Source organism: Myxine glutinosa, chromosome 1 (assembly GCF_964187855.1).
Source record: "Myxine glutinosa chromosome 1, kmMyxGlut1.1, whole genome shotgun sequence".
Lineage (NCBI taxonomy): Eukaryota > Metazoa > Chordata > Myxini > Myxiniformes > Myxinidae > Myxine > Myxine glutinosa.
In genome coordinates this window covers 309129011-309149987 of record NC_136261.1, presented here as the reverse complement: position 1 = coordinate 309149987, position 20977 = coordinate 309129011, and the positions used below count along the sequence as shown (strand labels likewise).

The window sequence follows — 20977 nt, the reverse complement described above, 5'->3', positions numbered from 1 at the left end:
GTGTTCCACTTCTTCATCCATCCATTTGCACAAGTTCTCAAACAGCAATTGTTTCTCTTCGTCAAGAGGCCGTCCGACCTGAGGAAATAATATTTGATTTTTAATTGAAATGATTGACTTTTTTAAAAAAAATTTTGCCCCAAGAATATTATCCATGGAGTCATGGACTTCTAGTCTAATTTAAAAATCAGTCAGAGATCCAAAGGGGTCATTCATTTATTCGATAGTCAATACCTTAGAGTTTTCAACTGGGTGCTCGAACAGGGTCCTGCACCGAAGATGATACAGTGCCTCTTCTGCTACCAAATCTCCAATCCCAGACAGGCGACCGGCGACCTCATTTCCCCAGGCATCTCCTCGGCTCACTGCTGTCTCCATGAAGCTCCTTTTCAGTCGGTTCATGTAGCGATTGTCAGGTGCACGATACGATACAATCTCTGTCTGGAAGATAGGTATGTTTTAAAATAGTCACATATCTAGGATTAGGTTCATGATTAGATGATTCGACTTCGAGTAGTACAGTAAGGAGCAAGAAAAATAAAAAAGAAATATGAATTCTCAAGACATTCATTTTAACTTCTGCATGACCCTGCTTGTGACAGGCTGACAGGCAACTTACCAGGGTATCTGGCCAATGCTCCAACGTTGATGCCTTCGTTAGAGTATACAAACATCACGGTAGACAAGGTGTACTGATGGGGTTTTGGACTTGGAGCTGCCGGCACTTGAAGTACTTGACCCAGAGAATACCTGTCGTCTTTTCATCCTGCCTGACCTTCGGTCCTCCTCGTCTTGTCCTAGGGAATGGATTGTGTAGAAAGGTAGTTTTGGTTCGTTTTTCTTCATTTGCAACATCACAACTTATAACAGATTGGGATCGAAATCTCTGCAAGTGGCTACTTCTTCTGAATGATAATCTAAAAACTTACGATTGGCAGTTGCAGTTGCAGTGGATATACTTTTCACACGATTGTATAACTCGGTTCTGCAATCCAAATGATATCTCAACTTGGGGTCATCTCCGTTTTTCCAGTCCTCATTTAGTCTCCTGATCAGCGCCGCATCGTCCACGCACTCAGAATATGATAACATCTGTGAGTGGCCTTTTTGGGTGACTTTTGACAGCTTCTGCATCTCAGTCCCAGGATCATCACAGATGAAACACCTCAAGCCATGGCCAGGTGCAGCTATTACATCCCCTTCCATACTGAATCAATTGAGAGGTCTCAGTAGACACCTATTATTGAAGCAAGATAATAATTATTACATTTCTGGCCAAGCTATGACTTTATCCACAATTTTCACATTTTAGCAGCCATTTTGGACATCATTTTGGCCACCATCTTGGATATAAAGCAAGATAATAATACAAATATGCTTAGCAAGAGTTCACAATTGTCCTAGAACAATATTTTTGTGGTTTCTTCCCCATATTAAGTTTTAAATTTCTGGCCAAACTATGACTTTATCCACAATTTTTCCATTTTGGACGCCATTTTGAATTTTGACTTTTCCCCAAGGATTTGGGAAGGAATAAATTGAGAGGTGTTTGTAGACACCTAGATGAACACATTGGTGAAGAAAGCTATTGGTAAGCAATTTTTTCACAGATTTTTCCAAAAAATTATAAAATGCCCTAACTAGGGACAGAGCCCAGAGAGAGCTGGGGGAGCATTGTTGCTCTTTTGCTCTTTTCTCTGAAACTTACAAACACAATTTCAATGAAACTTCACCACAACCTTCATCACCCATGATGTGTCAATGTTTGTTTGAGGCATTAGAAAAATTGGGGTCTGAGGAGGTGTACAGGTTGGGATGGGGGGGGGGGGGGATGGGGAGGGTGGGGGAGTTGCCCCCCAAAATAGGTATTTTTTTGTTTTTTGTTTAAAGTCTTATGATTATGTTAGTATGATTCTACATGCTGCCCTGTCTTCTAGAAACCAAATTGGTTTAAAATACCTTTAGTCAGTGTGGTATACTGTTTATTCTACCAGGTGATCGCCAGGGGTATTGCACCTATGTTTAGTTACTTTCAATAGGTTCATCAATTTACACCTCTGTCTCCTTTTGCTGTATAGCTAAAGTACCTGATGGTACAGCCGACATGGAGATGCAGCCTCTGAATACTGCTGATGGAGATTTTGATGATGGGAAAGATAGAAAGCGAGGTGGTACTCACAAAAAGGAAAAATCTGTCCTGCAGGGAAAGCTAACCAGGCTTGCAGTGCAGATTGGAAAGGCAGGTAAGCATCTTAGCCTGCATTATTCACCAATTTTATCTCAAAAAAATAAAAAATTACAAGATGAAGAGGTGGTTTTACTTTAACATGTTTGCTGATTTTAATTCGGAAATCTGACGTGAAGACAAATGTTAGTCGCATTAAATGAAATTTGGAGGATTAACAATAAATAGTGACATTTTGCCAATTTATATTTTCCACGAAAGGTGTTTAATTTACCTCATGCTCTTGCTTTCACACTGCTGATATTGTGATATTGTAACCTGAATTACAAGTGATAAGGATTAAATAAACTAGTGGTGCCACAAAGATATGTTATTTGACAGTCATCAATTCACCTCTCGTTTTTGCTTTAAAATATTTAAATTTTAAAATATTTATTTGCAAGATTTATCTTTGTATATTTTACCTTCATTCTTCAATGTTTGATTCACCTTGCTAGAATTATTGATGTTTGCCATTTTGACTTCCTCCAGGCCTAGTGATGTCTTCCATCACCGTAATCATCCTCATCCTGTGGTTTGTCATCGATACATTCTTGGTGCAAGGCCTACCTTGGCTGTCTGAGTGCAGCCCGATGTACATCCAGTTCTTCATCAAGTTTTTCATCATTGGTGTCACAGTATTGGTCGTAGCTGTGCCAGAAGGTTTACCTCTTGCTGTCACCATCTCTCTTGCATACTCAGTCAAGGTAAAACTAGTTTTGTCAGGAAAGCTGAAAATGTATTTATGCCTCCGTCCGTACGGGCTAAACCTCGTTTTTCTCAGCAACCATATGTCCAATTGAGACAAAACTTTCAGGGTAGGAGTGACACCCATGCAGAATATTTTATGATAATTGTGATGTCATAGGTCACGTGGTATGGCAGCCATCTTTGATTAAGTGCAAATAATTAAAAAATAATTTCTCGGAAACCGCTGAATGGAAAAATTTGAAACTTGGTACATTGTCAAGTACTCCTAATGGGGAACAAAAGCATGATAATGATGACATCATGGGTGAAGTGGTATGCCAGCCAAAAATGTTTCAATTGAATTCCTTATCCTAAAAATCTGAAATTGCATGTACATGATCTATGACCCATTTGTATTGAAATATTAAATGTATGACATCATAGGTCACGTGGTTTGACAGGCATATTGTATTTAACCTAAAACCTTAAAAAAACATCTTCTCCCAAACCACCAAATCGATTGACTCGAAACATTACATGTGTCATTGACTCGGCCTGGTGATTAAAAGATGACCACGAAAACATCATTGGTCACATGGTGTGGCAGCCATATTGGATTAAAGGAAAATATTAAATAACTATATCTCTGAAACCGCTTACCCTATTGATGTGAAATTTTACAAATATCTAACCAATGTTGCATATAGTTTGAAAATGATGGTCGTATGTCACGTGGTTCGCAGCCATCTTGGATAGAAAAACGAACCTTATCCAATCAACACGAAACTTCACAAACGTGATCCCCTACCCATACATATGCAGAGTGTACATTGTTTAAGGTCATATGTCATGTGGTATGGCAGCCATATTAGCTTGAAAGCCGATTTTTTGAAAATTCCCTTCTCTGAAACTGCTTCACGGATCGATGTGAAACCTGTCATGGCTGTTGAAAATGTGATACTTGAAAACAACTAAAGGGATTAACTAAAGGGTAAATCAAACTTGTTCATTTGTAGGACAGTGAACAAGGGCATCTACCCGTTGTGGGACTTTGCAGAGGCATATTGGCGACAGTCTCATTGTTCTAGTTCTTTTTCTGAAATTACCTTCTTTTTTTTTATTGTTACCTAACCCCCGCCAGGGAGTAATGCATTCGATTGTGTGTGTGTGTGTGTGTGTGTGTGTGTGTGTGTGTGTGTGTGTGTGTGTGTGTGTGTGTGTGTGTGTGTGTGTGTGCGTATGTGCGTGCGTATGTGTGTGCGTATGTGTGTTCGTATGTGTGTTCGTGTGTGTGTGAACAAGATATCTGGAAAAGTTCTGAACGGATTTGGATGAAAGTTGGTGGGATGATTGCCCTTGGGATAAGGAAGAATTGATTAGTTTTTGGCGATGCTTAGGATATTATTCCGGATCCAGGAATTTTTTGAAGGATTTTTTTTACCATTGGAAGATAGGGCTCAGCAGCGGCCACCCACGGCGGGAGTATGTGCTCTACTGAGTGGCGTTCTAGTTTTCAGTATCTTTGTCAGTTTTTCTTCTGTCCAATTTGTGATGTTACTTTTAGACTGGAGAAAAAAAAAAGTTTTGGGTCGTGCAAGCCTGGCACTCATCATGCCCAAATTGTGGGCTTGTGCATGCCCGGCCTAGATTGGGGCATGCCTGGCAAATTGTGCATGCCCTTCAAATTGTGGGATGGAGTGCGACTGTCACACCTAGAGGAGGGGCACACCAAAAAGCAAACCTAGGTGAGCGGATGCATTGTAAAGGCAAAGCTATAACTACTTTTGCCACAGTAACAAGTGACACAAAAGGGCTTGTTGGCTAATGCATCTTGTTGATATAAAATGTTTTTAACTTATGACCCTTTGGTCCAATCTACTCTGGTTTGGGGCAGTTGTGGGCATCAGTATCTTTTGCTTTTGTGTAGCCTGTTTGTTTGGTTGACATAAATATGTATACTGTATGATTATGCTCTGTATCATGTATGACTTTAAACTTTAAAAGTGTCAAATTTTGATCCAATTTTAGATTATTGAATTGTTTTGTTGACATTTTGCATACCTGCATTTTTTCCAGTCTTTCCCATTGGCTACTAGAGGGGTCAATATATGGTTGAACCCCAAAATAGTTGATACAAAAGGTTTTTCAATGGATTCTGGTACCATTGGGCATGCTAAATAACATACTAAAAATCTAGTAACATCTGACTTCCGGAAAGGGGTCATTTTCAAGATCGCATTCAAGATGGCCGCCGGGAGCTTAAAATGGCCATATCTCAATTATTATTCAACCTAGAAAGGTGGTTTTGGTGTCTAACCCTAGGTTGTAGGGCCCAAGGAATCCAATTGAATCAATAAAATTACCATCAGTTAATTATTTATTGACAAGTCCAAGATGGCATCCCAAGGTGACATCCTGATCCACTAAAATGGCTCTGTCGAATAGTAGTCAATCTAGAGAGATTTTTTCAATGTGTATACCTAGGTTTAAGGCACCCAGGAAATCATCAAAATTACTTAAATAAGCACAAAGTAATCAGGTAATCCAGTAAGCCTAGTTTACCAGCCCATTAGGCATTTGTTGTCTTATACAGTTAGTCGCTATTCATCGTCATCCTCCGACTCACCAGCGAATGAACCAAGTGTGTGTTTCAGATTGGAGATAAGAGTGTAATGTGTCTACACCACTGCCACCTGTGACTCCAGTCCACAGTATTCAGTGATCATTACAGACAAAGGTTTGTACAAAGCTTGAGAGGTTATGGCAAGGGACAGACTATTTCATATTGGGGAGGGGGGTGGGGGGGGGGGGGGGACTGAAAAATCTGACAAACAATTTATTTTCATCTCAAAAGGAATAAGTATATTATTTGGTACATGTATGCATAAACAAAATCCATATTTTTTAGACATTTCCAAAAGAAATGTACACTTGTAATGCTCCAGACAGTCTCTTGAAGGTCATTCATTGTAACTGCTCCACTGCCTGCAAGACACTCCGCTGCTCTTGCAGACGATATGGACTACCATGTACTACTGCCTGTGGACCGTGCCAACTTTAAGAATGTGACAATCCACATAACAAGTTTCTTCCAGAGGAGTCGGAGGATGACGATGAATAGCGACTAACTGTATAAGACAACAAATGCCTAATGGGCTGGTAAACCTGGCTTACTGGATTACCTGATTACTTTGTGCTTATTTAAGTAATTTTGATGATTTCCTGGGTGCCTTAAACCTAGGTATACACACTGAAAAAAATCTCTCTAGGTTGACTACTATTCGACAGAGCCATTTTAGTGGATCAGGATGTCACCTCGGGATGCCATCTTTGACTTGTCAATAAATAATGAACTGATGGTAATTTTATTGATTCAATTGGATTCCTTGGGCCCTAAAACCTAGGGTTAGACACCAAAACCACCTTTCTAGGTTGAATAATAATTGAGATATGGCCATTTTAAGCTCCCGGCGGCCATCTTGGACGCCATCTTGAAAATGACCCCTTTCCGGAAGTCAGATGTTACTAGATTTTTAGTATGTTATTTAGCATGCCCAATGGTACCAGAATCCATTGAAAAACCTTTTGTATCAATTTTTTGGGGGTTCGGTGAGTTTTTTTTCTTATATTGACCCTACTATACTTGCATTGCTCTTAGTCGACTGTCTAATGCTTTGTTTCTATTCACATTCACTAATGGCTCTTTTCAATCCAACAAACTAGCTTGCATTCTCTAATTCATACAGGTTCGCACAGTCATATTAAATTGCAGGGGTTTTTTCTGCTCGTAGTAGTAGTCGTAGTAGTAGTAGTCGTAGTAGTAGTAGTCGTAGTAGTAGTCGTAGTAGTAGTAGTCGTAGTAGTAGTAGTAGTAGTAGTCGTAGTCGTAGTAGTAGTAGTAGTAGTAGTAGTAGTTGTTGTAGTAGTAGTAGTAGTAGTAGTAGTAGTAGTAGTAGTAGTAGTAGTTGTAGTAGTTGTAGTAGTTGTAGTTGTAGTAGTGACTCAGGTTTATGGTGGGAGAGTCCAATGATCTTGAAGGCCATGGCTTCTACAGCGTCAAGCTGAGCAAGGTGTGAAGCAGGTGTGCCAGGTCAGAGGGGAGAGCAGTACTCAATTAATCTGTGGATGAAAGCCTTTTTGGTGGATAGAAGTCCAGGTGTGCCAAGAAAGGACTTTGCATGACAGAGGATGCCTAGTCGGCAGCTGGCTTTGGAGACTAAATTTGAAATGTGGTTTGCCTAATACTGATTGTGGGTGATGGTGAGACCCAGGAGTTTGAATGACTGAACTTCCTCAAGATGATTGTTAATAAAGTTTATGGGAGGGTTTGCCAGACAGTCTTTTCGGAAAGAGAGGGTGTGAGGGTGTTAGAATTGTCATGATTGAAAGACATATTCCAAATGTTTCAACAGTTTGTGATTCTATCAAGGTCTGAATAGAGGGAGGAGGCTGCAGTGTGCCTGTCTGAAGGATGAGGGATGTGACGCAGAGGGTGGAGTCATCAGCAGAGAGAAAGAGGATTTTTCCAGAGTTAGAGATATCGTGGATGAAGATCAAGGATAACTCTCGGGCCTAGAACACAATAAATAAGAGCCGAGAACACTGCCTTGGGACACTTCAGCATTGACAGGGAAAGTAGATGAAAGCATTCCGTTGAGAGCTATATGTTGGCTTTGAGAGTAGAGGAAGTCAGAAAGCCATGTGTAAAGTGGCCTTGGATGCTGTAGCCAAAGCTTAGGAGAGTACGGCAGGATGCCAGACTGTATTGAATGATCGAGCGATGTCTCGAGAGACAGTCCCGATCTCATGTCTGACATTGAACGAGCGCTTCCCTCCATTGTTGGGAGAGTAGAAGCAGCATGTCCAAGGTGGAGTGTCCATGTCTAAATCCGAATTGGTGATCTGAGATTAGGCCATTGGAGACGATTAATGATGTTATGTCAACTGCGATGATAGATTTCATGACGTTGCTGATGATTGGAAGTAAGCTTATTGGTCTGTCGTTTAGGGAAACAGTTTTTGCACCTTTTTTCTCTGCCAACAAAGGTCATGGACGTTGTTTTCACCTCTGTTTGTCTCTTTGTTGTCTGTTTGCCTGTTTGTGAATAGGATATCTCAAAGTTGTGGAAGAAATTTGGTGGAGATGTTGGGTATGTGACACGGATGAACTGATTAGCTTTTGGAGAAGATCCTGATCCAGATCTGGATCTGAGAATCTTCGTAAGTGATCCGTCACCATTGCGAGATAGTGCCAACAGCTATCTGTAGTAGTAGTAGTAGTAGTAGTTGTAGTAGTTGTAGTAGTTGTAGTTGTAGTAGTGACTCAGGTTTATGGTGGGAGAGTCCAATGATCTTGAAGGCCATGGCTTCTACAGCGTCAAGCTGAGCAAGGTGTGAAGCAGGTGTGCCAGGTCAGAGGGGAGAGCAGTACTGAAAATTACTGCTATGGTGGGAGAGTCCTGAGATACCCTCTATAGAGCAGGATATCTCAAAAAGTTGACAGATTCGGATGAAACTTGGTGGACTGGTTCGGAGTTTGACAAGGATGATTCGATTCGATTTTGGTGACCATCCGAACATGGATTGGTATAAGAGAAATTTTAAGTGATGGTTTACCATTGAAAGATGGTGCAAACAACTATGTATAGCTTGATAATGCAAAAAGTTATGGATGGATTATGGCAAAACTTGATGCATGAACCAGTTAGGGGACAATAACAAGCTGATTAGATGTTGGTTCATGTCTGGATCCAGATCCGGCCTTTCAGTTGGATACAAAACGTAAACTATTCGGCTTGGCGGAGGAATGCGCACTACTGAATGCTGTTCTAGTTTTTTGTAGTGATGTTGGCTGACTTCCAAGCAGATGGAAGATGACCTAGGTCAAATGACAGGGTGAAAAGAGCAGAGAGAGGAAGTGTAAGAGCTGCAGAGCAGGTTTTTAGTACATGTAATCTGACGTCGTCCGGTCCAGTTACACAATCAGATTCGAGGGTTGAAATAACCTTCTCCAGCTTCTCAGGTGTACAAGACAATTTCCAGTCACTGTTGGATGCGACTGGACAGGATGGATACAGAAAGCGAGCGGTTGGGGACGCATGATTTGGAAGCAAACAGAATTGAGGCATTTGACGTTCTCGTGAGCAGAGTCTGCTGTGGTGCCATTTGAAGTGAGGGAAGGAATGGAAGGGGGGCATACTTTAGAAACGGACTTAACAAGGCACCACCAAGTAGTTATAGTCATTGTAACAGTAATTGCCTGGGGCTTTGTTTAACTTTGTTGTGATGTTTTGTAAAACTTTGCCATGCAAGACTTTGTAACCCAAATAACCTTTAATTACATGTCTTGGATTGCGAGATCAGGTTAGGTCGTTATTTTCAGAATATCTTCTGTCCACTCTGTCTAAGTTTCTCATTTGTCTTTCCAAGAAAATGATGAAAGACAACAATCTCGTCCGACACCTGGACGCCTGCGAGACGATGGGTAATGCTACAGCAATCTGCTCTGATAAGACTGGTACACTCACCACCAACAGAATGACAGTGGTGCAAGCTTACATCGAAAATACTCACCACAAAAGCATGCCGAGAGCTGATTTGATATCTGAATCGACGCTTCATCTCCTTGTCAATGGCATTGCTCTCAACTGTGCCTACACTACTAATATTCAGGTGCGTAATACTGGGAGTAAAGCTTTGCACATCGTGAAAAATTATGTAAATGGCCTTAAAACAGTGGTAACAATCTTTGTTGAGATCTTACAATGTTTGATATTTAATAATCCCAATTTTTTTGTGAACCCAGGGTGTTTTTTTCCATGTGCATGATAGCGCATGTCATTTTTAGAGGAACATGAATTCCTTGATGGTGGAATATATGGACCCAATAATTGTTATTTTCTGGCCATGTTTATGCCAATGCCTGGTCGCAACGTCGTAGAGTGCCGTTCTGATTTTTTAAATTATATATATATATATATATATAATATATATATATATATATATATATATATATATATATATATATATGTATGTATGTATGTATGTATGTATGTATGTATGTATGTATGTATATACCTGTTTCACAGCACCACTTGGTTGTCTGCGACATAAGGGTGAAAGGTGCGAGGAGAGCTCGGCGGGTGAAGTACCAACCGAGAATGAATGTGTGGAGGTTGAAAGAGGTGACAGTAAGGGAGGCATTAAAAGAGAGGCTGAGAAGGGTAGTGGATGATGTGGTTGAGCTTGAAAGTGGTTGGATGTCAATGAAAGCTAGTCTGTTGGGAGCCGTTGGTAAGGTATGTGGATGGACAAAAGGACCACCGAGGCACTCGGAAACATGGTGGTGGGATGATGAAGTTGGAAAGAGGATTGACGAGAAGAGGAAGAAGTTCAAGGAGTGGCAGAAGGCGAAGGGTACGGGAGCAGAAACAGCAGAGCATGAAAGTTATAAGGCAGCCAAGAAGGCTGCAAAGAAAGAAGTAGCAAAGGCGCAGGAGGCATGTAGGAAAATGTTCGGAGAACGCTTGGATTCAGAAGAGGGTCAGAGAGCAGTATTCAGGATTGCAAACCAGACAGCGAAAGAGAGGTGTGATGTGATGGGGGTGAGTTGCTTGAAGGATGAAGTGGGACAAATCGTTGTGGACCCAGATGGAATTAAAGGAAGATGGAAAATATATATGGAAATGCTGTTGAATACAGAGAATGAATGGGATGGCAACATAGAGAGTAACACAGTTTTAGGACCGGCAGAGAAGATAACTGAGAAGGAAGTTGAGGAAGCGATAAAGGCAATGAAGAGTAGAAAAGCGGGAGGGCTGACGGGGGTTGTGGGAGATATGTTGAAGGCAGCAGTAAGTTGGGGTGTGAAGAGAATGACAGAGATCTGTAATCTGGTGGTGAAAGAAGGCCGCATTCCAGTGGATTGGGAACTGAGTACCCTCGTCCCTCTATACAAGGGGAAAGGTGCCCCTCTAGAGTGTGGCTCGTACCGAGCGATAAAGTTATTGGAGCATGGAATGAAGGTATTGGAAAGGGTGTTGGAGAGGAGGATAAGGAAGAAAGTGAAGATCGACGAAATGCAGTTTGGATTCATGCCAGGAAGAGGAACGACAGACGGGCTTTTTATTGTGAGGCAGTTGCAGGAGAAGTACATGGAGAAGAGGAAGAAGTTGTTTCTTGGGTTTGTTGATCTGGAGAAAGCATTCTATAGGGTTCCACGCAAAGTATTGACATGGGCAATGAGGTGAGGAAGTTAGGAGTGGAGGAATGGTTGATCAGAGTAGTGATGGCAATGTACAAAAGAGCGTGCACAGCTGTAAGGACGAAGGACGGGAACAGTGGTGAGTTTGAGGTGAAGGTTGGAGTGCATCAGGGGTCGGTACTAAGTCCACTACTGTTTGTAGCTGTGATGGAGGTGTTGGCTCAGAACGTAAAGGAGGGTTTACCGTGGGAGTTGTTGTATGCAGATGATCTGGTGTTGATTGCGGAAAGTATGGATGGACTGAAGGAAAAGATGAACAAGTGGAAGGAATGTATGAAGACAAAAGGTCTGAAGGTGAATATCGGAAAGACGAAGGTGATGGCAAGTGGTAAAGCATGTGGTGAGGTGGAAAGAACTGGGAAGTGGCCCTGTGCTGTGTGCAGGAAGGGTGTCGGAGTGAACTCCATTCAATGTACAATGTGCGCTGAGTGGGTTCATCTAGAATGTAGTGGTCTGAGAGGGTCATTAACCAGTGTGGCAGCTACATTCAAATGTAAGGTGTGCACAGAGTGAGCTGCAGATGGAGGAAATGTTGAGTTGGATCTTGGAGACGGCGTGAAGCTGGAAGGTGTGAAAACATTTTGCTACCTTGGAGACATGCTGAATGGAGAAGGTGGATCAGACTCTGCAACGGTTGCTAGAGTGAGATGTGCATGGAAGAAGTTTCGGGAACTGAGTGGCGTGCTGATGAGGAGGGGAGTGTCGTTGAAGCTGAAGGGAAAGGTGTATGCTGCATGTGTGAGAACTGTTATGATTTATGGGAGCGAGACATGGGTAATGAACATAGAGCAGCAACGAAGGTTGGAAAGGGTGGAAATGCGAATGGTTCGATGGATGTGCGGAGTATCGTTGAGAGAGAGGAAGACAAATGATGAATTGCGAAAAATGATGGGAATAGAGCCTGTGATTGATGTTGTAAAGAGGAACAGGTTGAGATGGTTTGGTCATGTGTTGAGGAAGGATGAAAGTGACTGGTTGAGAAGAGTGATGGAAATGAATGTCGAAGGAAGTAGAGGACGGGGAAGACCGAGAAAGACTTGGCCAAAGATGGTGGAAGAAGAAATGCGGGCAAGGGGGTTAACAAGGAGAGATGCAGAAAATAGGGCAAGATGGAGAAGATTGTCATGGGGACCGCAAGGCTAACCCCGCTCTAGCAGGGAAAATGGCCTTAAAATGCATGTTGTTGTTGTTGTGTTGTGTATATATATATATACCTGTGCTGATAATGTCGCTGGAGGCATTATATTTTTGGCTTGTTTATCTGGCTGTCCGTCCATACGTGCATCCGTACATGCATCCATAAGTGTGTCCGTGATAGCTTTGCGTTACCACAATAAATTGAGAATGGTTGAAGGGATCTGAGTCAAACTTTGTGCAAGTATGTACACTGCCGGTCAAAAGTTTTAGAACACCTCAATGTTTCCAGCTTTTATTGAAATTTACGCTGTTTAATGTCTCAATGTACTCTGAAATTAAGCATAGAACAAATAAACAATTGGAGATAAAAAAAATAGAATCATTTTGTTTAACAAAATTTAATTTAAATTTTTGACTCGGCAAAGTAGCCAACTTTTGCAGATATAACCGCCGAACACACTCGTGGCATTCTTTTTACAATGGAAATCAAATATTGTTCGGGAAGTTCTTCCCAACACTGTTGCAGAAGTTCCCACAAATGTGTTGCACTTGTAGATTGCTTTGCTTTCACCCTTCTGTCCAATTCATCCCAAACCAGCTCGATGGGGTTTAAGTCTGGAGACTGTTCTGGCCATTCCATGATTTGAAGCCTACCGCCTTGTTCTTTTCCTCGAAGGTAGTTTTGACATAGCCTGGAGGTGTGTTCAGGGTCATTATATTGCTGTAGGATGAACCCCTGACCAACTTGGCGTATACCGGAGGGTATTGCATGGCGCTGCAAAGTGCTGTGGTAGCCCTTTTGGTTCAGGGTGCAAGTCGTCGACTCTGGATCCAGTAAAAGAGCCCCAGAACATCACGCTTCCTCCTCCATGCTTAACAGTTGGTATCACACACTGAGGAACCATCCTTTCGCCTACTCGACGGCGTACAAAAACCCTGCGTGATGAACCAAAGATTTCAAATTTTGGTTCATCGGTCTATAAGACCTTCTTCCAGTCTTCAGTAGTCCACTGGCAGTGCTTCATGGCCCAGGCAAGCCTCTTTTTCTTATTTTGCCATCTTAGCAATGGCTTTCTTACTGCCACTTGTCCTGTCAAACCTGCAGCTCGAAGTCTTCTCTTCACAGTTGAAATTGAGACTTGTTTACTTCGACCAGTGTTAAGCTGTGCTTGAAGCTGTTGTCCTGTGAGCCGCCTATCATGCAAGCTGTTGACTCTCAGAAACTTGTCTTCTGATTTTGTTGTGGCTTTGGGTCTGCCAGACCTCCTCCTGTCGGAGTTTCCTCCAGTTTCCAATATACTACTTCCTGCAGTGCAATATTGTCCAAATAATGCTTCAGAGGGTGTAATAACAGTCTGTTCCAATACTGCTTTTATACAGACAGGGGGGTTGTAATCAAGTAATCAGCAGAGGTTGAGGCAACTCTAGGAATTGTTTGCATCAACTTTCAAGGCTTAATTTACTTACATTGCTGCAGAACAGCTGCAAGTTGTTAACCCATTACTTGTTCCCTGAAGAAGGCCTTTTTTTACAATATAACTGTGCAAGTTACATTATTTTCCCGTTTTTGCGAACCTAAACCTTTTTTTTTTTTAACCTCGAGCAGTTTACTGCTTACCTTTGTACCATTTCAGGTTATTCACTGGACATTAAACTGCGTAAATTTCAATAAAAACTGGAAAAATTGAGGTGTTCTAAAACTTTTGACCGGTAGTGTGTAATGAGGTAACATTGAACTGATTCGATTTTGGGGTCATTAGGTCAAAGGTCAGAGGTCATGTTCGGTAAAAATCCTGTTACCGCGATAACTTGTGAACCAGTGATGGCATTTTAACCAAAGTATATATTTAACAGTGGCATTATCCCTTGGATCTCTGCTGGAGTTCACCAGTACACAATACAGCCACATACATTGCCATTTCCTTATACTTGTGTGCTGGATTCACAGAGAAACAATTGCACTCTAATGTTTGCCTTTGGAGAGGCATCTTCTCTTGCTGAAAACAAACCTGTTGCACATTTCTCCTTGCTTTTGAAGGGCAAGCACATCTCGTGCACACAAGGGTACATCGCATTTGGGAAAGCATGTTTGAAGAGTGAACACTGAACAAGGCCTGCATGAGCATGCGCTTGCCCACCTTGTGGGCATTTATAAGCCACAGTGCAAGGATGCATGAACATGCTGCCCACTAGCTCATGCTTTGCCTGCATTGCTACGTGATTAGAAATTCAAACGGTGTTCATTGTGTTACGGATTCGTCACTTCCGTTGTTGTGGTTCTCATCCACTGTAAACATTTTTGGTTCCATATACTATTATTGTTATCGTTTAAGTGAAATAGAGATAACTGTTTTCAAAAGGTAAAAAAAGTTAGTATTTTAAAAGAAACCGGAAACCGGATCGGGAACCCGACGAAGAAGAAGAGGGAGAGGAAAAAGGAGGTGGAGCGAGTGAGGTCGGAGAAGGAGCCGAGCTGCTTGGAGGTCTGGAGCAAACGCTGGCGAACGGGGGTCATGAGTGAACTTTGGGTTTCCTGGGAAAGGGATTCCTGCGAAAGAGTTGTTATCGCTGTGACAGATAAACCTGCGTGACAGGTTTTGCGGTTGATTCTGAAGAGAATCATTGGAGTGCCGTTACGTCTCGCGTACGGGCCGTTGGCCGTTTTGCCTCGCGCTGGATTTCGCATCGTTCTAGGCTCTTCACCTCACTTCAACCATTTCACCGCATCCAGACGTTAACCTGGTGTGTGTGTGTGTGTGTAACGTGGATTTTGAGTGTGAATTTGCGGTTCGCCGATTGGGAGCCGTTGAATGTCCATACCCGAAGGTGTGATTTCCCAGCCGCCTCTTGAGGAGACTTTTGCCTATCTTTGGCAGTGTGACTGTCAACCGAGCCGGATTCTGGTCTCGATACAACATCGTTCTGACGATCACTGGAGCGTGGATCGACTTTGGTTTGAAGCTGGGACAGAGACATTGGGAATGTGCTTTTCGCTCACTTGGAGCACAGTGAGTTATATTGTACGAAACTGATGGTACCATCATAGGAATGATATATTGGTTGTACAATTGATTAATATTGTTATTGTACTGTTATTCTTGTGTGACCTTAATACAATACTTGTTTGTTGGTAACAATTGGTGTGGTTTCACCATTGATTTTTTGACACACAGAATAACACATCTTTCTGCCGTGACTCCTCTCGGGGCTCGGAGGTACAACGTGACCGGGGTTTGGGGAGGAGCACGTAACAATTGTGCGAGACAGGTGACTGATGAGGTGATTTAATAACCTGTGGGGGACAAGTGTGTGCACATGCGCAAATCTTTGGCCTCTTATCTTGTTTCTACAGGTGTCGTTTAGCTGCCTTGTGAAACACAAGACGAACCTAATTTTTCTTCTAACTTGCAGATTATTGCTTTAAAATATATCCATTGTTTTGCTCATTAAACTTGCATTTTATACAAAGCCAATAATGCACTTTAACAGTTGGGTCTTCAAGTTTGGTGTTTGCTATTTTGTTCCTTTCTGTGCGCTTGAAGCATTTAACTTATTTCCTCCATTTTTTCTGACTGCATCATGTATATGAGTTGTGAAAACTCACTTGTGTTAATGAATTTTGTGAAAAGAAGTTTCTTCTTCTGTTTCTTCTTCTCCAACAGCGAGAATTATTCCCACATTATTATGGTGTTGGCCGGGGGAAGTTTTTGGTCAGTCTTTCATGGACCTGCTGGTCGGGCCTGACGCTCGACTAAGTAGTTGGGGAAGGAATTTGGAATTTGTCCTTGGTGCGGGCGATAGCTCACCTACTATTCCTGAAGAACACCTTGGGATATTATCGTCCTCCAAATAATGTCGGCAGATGGGATGCACAGTTTAACGTCCATCTGTCGGTCTGCACACAGATTAATCACCCTGCCTGTGAAACACCAGGATAACAGTTTGTAGCTCGGTCGGGATTCAAATCCTCACTCCTCTCCAACCCTCACTCCTCTCCAAACCTCACTCCTCTCCAAACCTCACTCCTCTCCAACCCTCACTCCTCTCCAACCATCACTCCTCTCCAACCCTCACTCCTCTCCATCCCTCGCTGCTCTCCAACCTTGATTCCTCTCCAACCCTCATTCCTCTCCAATCCCCACTCCTCCCCAACCCTCACTCTTCTCTCCCCATCGCTAATCTCTACCCCTCACTCTCCTCCTCTCCTCACTCCTTTCTAGCCTCACTCTCCTTGCCCTCCTCACTCTCTTCCCCTCCTCACTTCTTTCTACCCTCACTCTCCTCTCCATCCTCACTCTCTTCTCAACTCCTCACTCTCTTCTCCACCCCTTACTCCTCCTCTTCTTCTCTCCTCATTGCTCCTCTCCTTCCCCTCTCTCCCTTTCACTCCTCTCCTCTCCACCCTCACTCCTCTCCACCCTCACTCCTCTCTATCCTCACTCCTCTCCACCCTCACTCCTCTCCAACCTCACTCATCTCCACTCTCACTCCTCTCCAGCCTCACTCCTCTCCAGCCTCACTCCTCTCCAGCCTCACTCCTCTCCAGCCTCACTCCTCTCCACCCTCACTCCTCTCCACCCTCTTCTCCAGAAAGGGATCCTCCAGCAGCCAAAACCATCTGTGCGAATGTTAGAAAATACCAAGAGCATGGCACTAGCCTCAACCGCAACAAGGGGAATTCTGGTAGGAGGCGCACTGGGCGATCGGAAATGAACATTGCAGCAGTAAGGCAGCAAGTTTTGGAGCATCCTAGGGATACCAGCGCAAGACAAAATGGGATGGGATTGCCTTTGGCAACATTCAACCGAATCACAAGACTGGACCTCCACCAACATCCATACCCCTCCATCCTCACTCATCTCCACCTTCACTCCTCTCCATCCTCACTCCTCTCCAGCCTCACTCCTCTCCACCCTCACTTCTCTCCACCCTCACTTCTCTCCACCCTCACTCCTCTCCAGCCCTCACTCCTCTCCAACCCTCACTCCTCTCCAACCCTCACTCTTCTCCAATCCTCACTCTTCTCCAATCCTCACTCTTCTCCAATCCTCACTCTTCTCCATCCTCACTCCTCTCCAACCCTCACTCCTTTTCTCCCCATCACTACTCTCTACCCCTCACTCTCCTTATCCTCCTTCAATCCTTTCTACCCTCACTCTCCTCTCTACCCCTCACTCTCCTCTCCACTCCTCACTCTCCTCTCCTCTCCACTCCTCACTCTCCTCTCCACCCCTCACTCTCCTCTCCACTCCTCACTCTCCTCTCCACTCCTCCTCTTTGTCTCCCCTCAATCCTCCTCTGCTTCTCCCCTAATTCCTCCTCTTTCCCCTCACTCCTCTCCACCACCACCCCTCTCTACCACTCACCCTACTCTCTCCCCTCTTCCCACCTCTCCTTCCCTCCTCACTCCTCTCCTCCCCCCTCCCCATTACCATCCCCCCCCCCCCCCCCGCCCCAATATGATAGGTGCCAATAGATATAAATATATGTATATAGATATATATATATATAGATATATATATATATATAGATAGATAGATAGATAGATAGATAGATATAGATAGATAGGTACTTACTTTTTCCACATGCGAAATTTGCATTTATGTTTATTTAAATTATACAATGGACTACAAAATGTAAATGTTTCATGATATTTGTTATATTATATCACCTTTATCTATCAATATTGTTGAAATGAAGATCAAATAGCTGTATGTTGAAAAAGTCAAAACTTTACATGGGGTATACTTACTTTTTCACGTGACTGTGTGTGTGTGTGTGTATGTGTATGTATGTATATATATGCGTGACAGGTTTTGCGGTTTCCTGTCTGTCATGTCAAACATATTATATATATATAATTATTTATATATATATATATATATATATATATATATATATATGTACACAGTGGAACCTTGACTTACGAGTTTAATTCGTTCTGTGACCGAGCTCGTAACTCAATTTGCTCGTTTCTCAAATCAAATTTCCCCATTAAAATGCATTGAAATGCTATTAATCCGTTCCAGCCCGCCAAAAACCACACCAATTTTTTTTTAAATATGCAGTATATATAAAAATATCTCGCGCTTTATATTTCACCTGTATGCAGCATACAAGTTGGCAGGATGGCCTGGACTGGAGGTACGCACACTTGACTCTAAACTGTCCAGCCTGGGTTTGAATCCCGACCCAGCTATAACCTGTCATGTCGGTGTTTCACAGGCAGGGTGATTCATCAATGTGTGTACCGCTAAACTGGGCGCCCCGTTTGCGTCCCATTAGTTGTTGGATGTTAAGGATCTCACCGTGTCTTCCACAAAGAGAAGGCGAGCTATCGCCGGCACTCTGAACAAGTTGTGGCCTGGCATGCTCTTCTCCTCTGCCGTTATTTATATACGTCCTCCTCGGCATCTTTTTCCAGAAGAGCCCTGTCTCGTCACAGTTGAAGATTTGCTGGGGGATGTATCGTTCGGCTTCTATCAGTTCGGCAAAAGTTATAATAAAATCTTCAGCTGCCTTCACATCTGCCTCACCAAGTCGACAACACGCACACCTCGCTCATGTTTTTCGACGATTACGTGTTTTATATCCAAGCACATCATCCTCTTCTTCTTCTCAGTACTGCCCTTGGCACTCAATTACTTAGGACCCATGGTTAAAACTAAGAAATTTTCCAAAATAACCAACATGCGAAAACAAAACAGCAGCGATATACGGCAGATATGCTTGCACGGCAAGATAACCACGTGACCGGAACCCACCTGGTGGCGGCTGGCGTAAGCTCCAAAATAACCAACATGCGAAAACAAAACAGCAGCGATATACGGCAGATATGCTTGCACGGCAAGATAACCACGTGACCGGAACCCACCTGGTGGCGGCTGGCGTAAGCTCCAAAATAACCAAAATGCGAAAACAAAACAGCAGCGATATACGGCAGATATGCTTGCATGGCAAGATAACCACGTGACCGGAACCCACCTGGTGGCGGCTGGCGTAAGCTCCAAAATAACCAAAATGCGAAAACAAAACAGCAGCGATATACGGCAGATATGCTTGCACGGCAAGATAACCACATGACCGGAACCCACCTGGTGGCGGCTGGCGTAAGCTCCAAAATAACCAACATGCGAAAACAAAACAGCAGCGATATACGGCAGATATGCTTGCACGGCAAGATAACCACGTGACCGGAACCCACCTGGTGGCGGGTGGAGTAAGCTCGTAACTCAGATCTCGGCTCGCATCTCAAAGCAATAAACCGCCCGAGCGACGGCTCGTATCTCGGAAAACTCGTAAGTTGGTGCACTCGTAAGTCAAGGTTCCACTGTATATATATATATATATATATATATATATATATATATATATATATATATATATATATATATATATATATATATATATATATATATATTTATATATATTGTTACGGATCGCGGACAAGATGTTACTTTGACCGAGCGGTGGTGTATTACCGCGACCTAACAGTTATTCCCCGACTAGACCCCGATTCCACCCAAACGTTGACCAAATCGCGCTATGCTAAATCAATGATGGAAAGGACACAACGACTGGGATAGATGAAACGACGCAAGGGGTACAGTTCTCAAGACCTCCGGAGGAGGATATAATTACAGTGGGGAGAAAAGGGGTAGATTACAAGGTAGTGAGGTAAAGGCACAGAAGAGATAGGCACTTAATTACAGTCTTATCTTATCCCAGACAGACCACAGACAAACGGAACAAGGCTGACTTACACAGGGATTGATGGCAGGGAAGGACAGGTAGTTCGATAGCACAAGGTGCACCTTGGCTCGGGGACAGGATCAAGCACGGTCCAAGAGATGCAGGGAGGCCTCACAGCGCTCGGAGGTGGCGTCTTTCTTTTCCAAGCTCAGCGCGCATCTGACGTCACCACTCCCTCGGCTGCGCATGCTCAACGGGGAGTGACACGCCCTCGGCTGGTTGGCTCCGCCCCAGATGGGACCGGTCCGCCGCTTCCATTGGGTGCGGGGGTTACTGGGCTCCGCCCTTGACGAGGAGCTGACAGGGAGCCCCTATTTGGTAACCCCGTCGAGCACATGTTCGATGGCGGCTCGCTGGGAAAGCCTCATGCCCTCCCAACACCCCCTACCAACCAAGCCGGAGTGAGGACGCGCACTCCCTGTGCACGCCGCCGCCGTTGCTGTTGTTGTTGTTGTTGTTGCTGAACCGTGAGGAAGAGCTGCGGGGAGGTATTGGGAGGTCCTAAACTTCCTAACGGTGCCATACAATCACATTCTGGTGCAACGAAGGGTCAGAATTAATGGAAACGAGTCCTTAACTGACATAGACTAAGAATAACTAGCAAGATGTCCTATAGTTGTCTTACATGAGATGCGGTGAACCTGGGCACGACATTTAATGGGGGAAATAGGGGGAGGTCGGGTCTACAGAGTGTTGTTTACAGAAAATGGACTAGGGAATGGGGGATTGGGGATAGTTGGGAAATATTGAGGAAATAGGGGAATATTTACAAGCGGATATGGATGGATGCAAATCCATATCCGCAACAATATATATATATATATATATGTATATATATATAATATTATATATATATATATAATATTATATATATATATATATATATATATATATATATATATATATATATA

At 43.2% G+C, this 20977-nt stretch overlaps 1 protein-coding gene across 8 annotated transcripts in view; it reads left to right on the top strand.

The window, feature by feature from the left end:
- Window positions 1–20977, top strand: part of LOC137439901 (plasma membrane calcium-transporting ATPase 3) — a 480661-nt gene that overhangs the window by 286277 nt on the left and 173407 nt on the right. For all 8 annotated transcript variants that reach the window (XM_078768504.1, XM_078768497.1, XM_078768519.1 and 5 more), the window contains 3 exons: window positions 2079–2243; window positions 2717–2931; window positions 9344–9586. In XM_078768504.1, the coding sequence (XP_078624630.1) occupies window positions 2079–2243; window positions 2717–2931; window positions 9344–9586 (623 nt within the window). The remainder of the gene's footprint in view (window positions 1–2078; window positions 2244–2716; window positions 2932–9343; window positions 9587–20977) is intronic.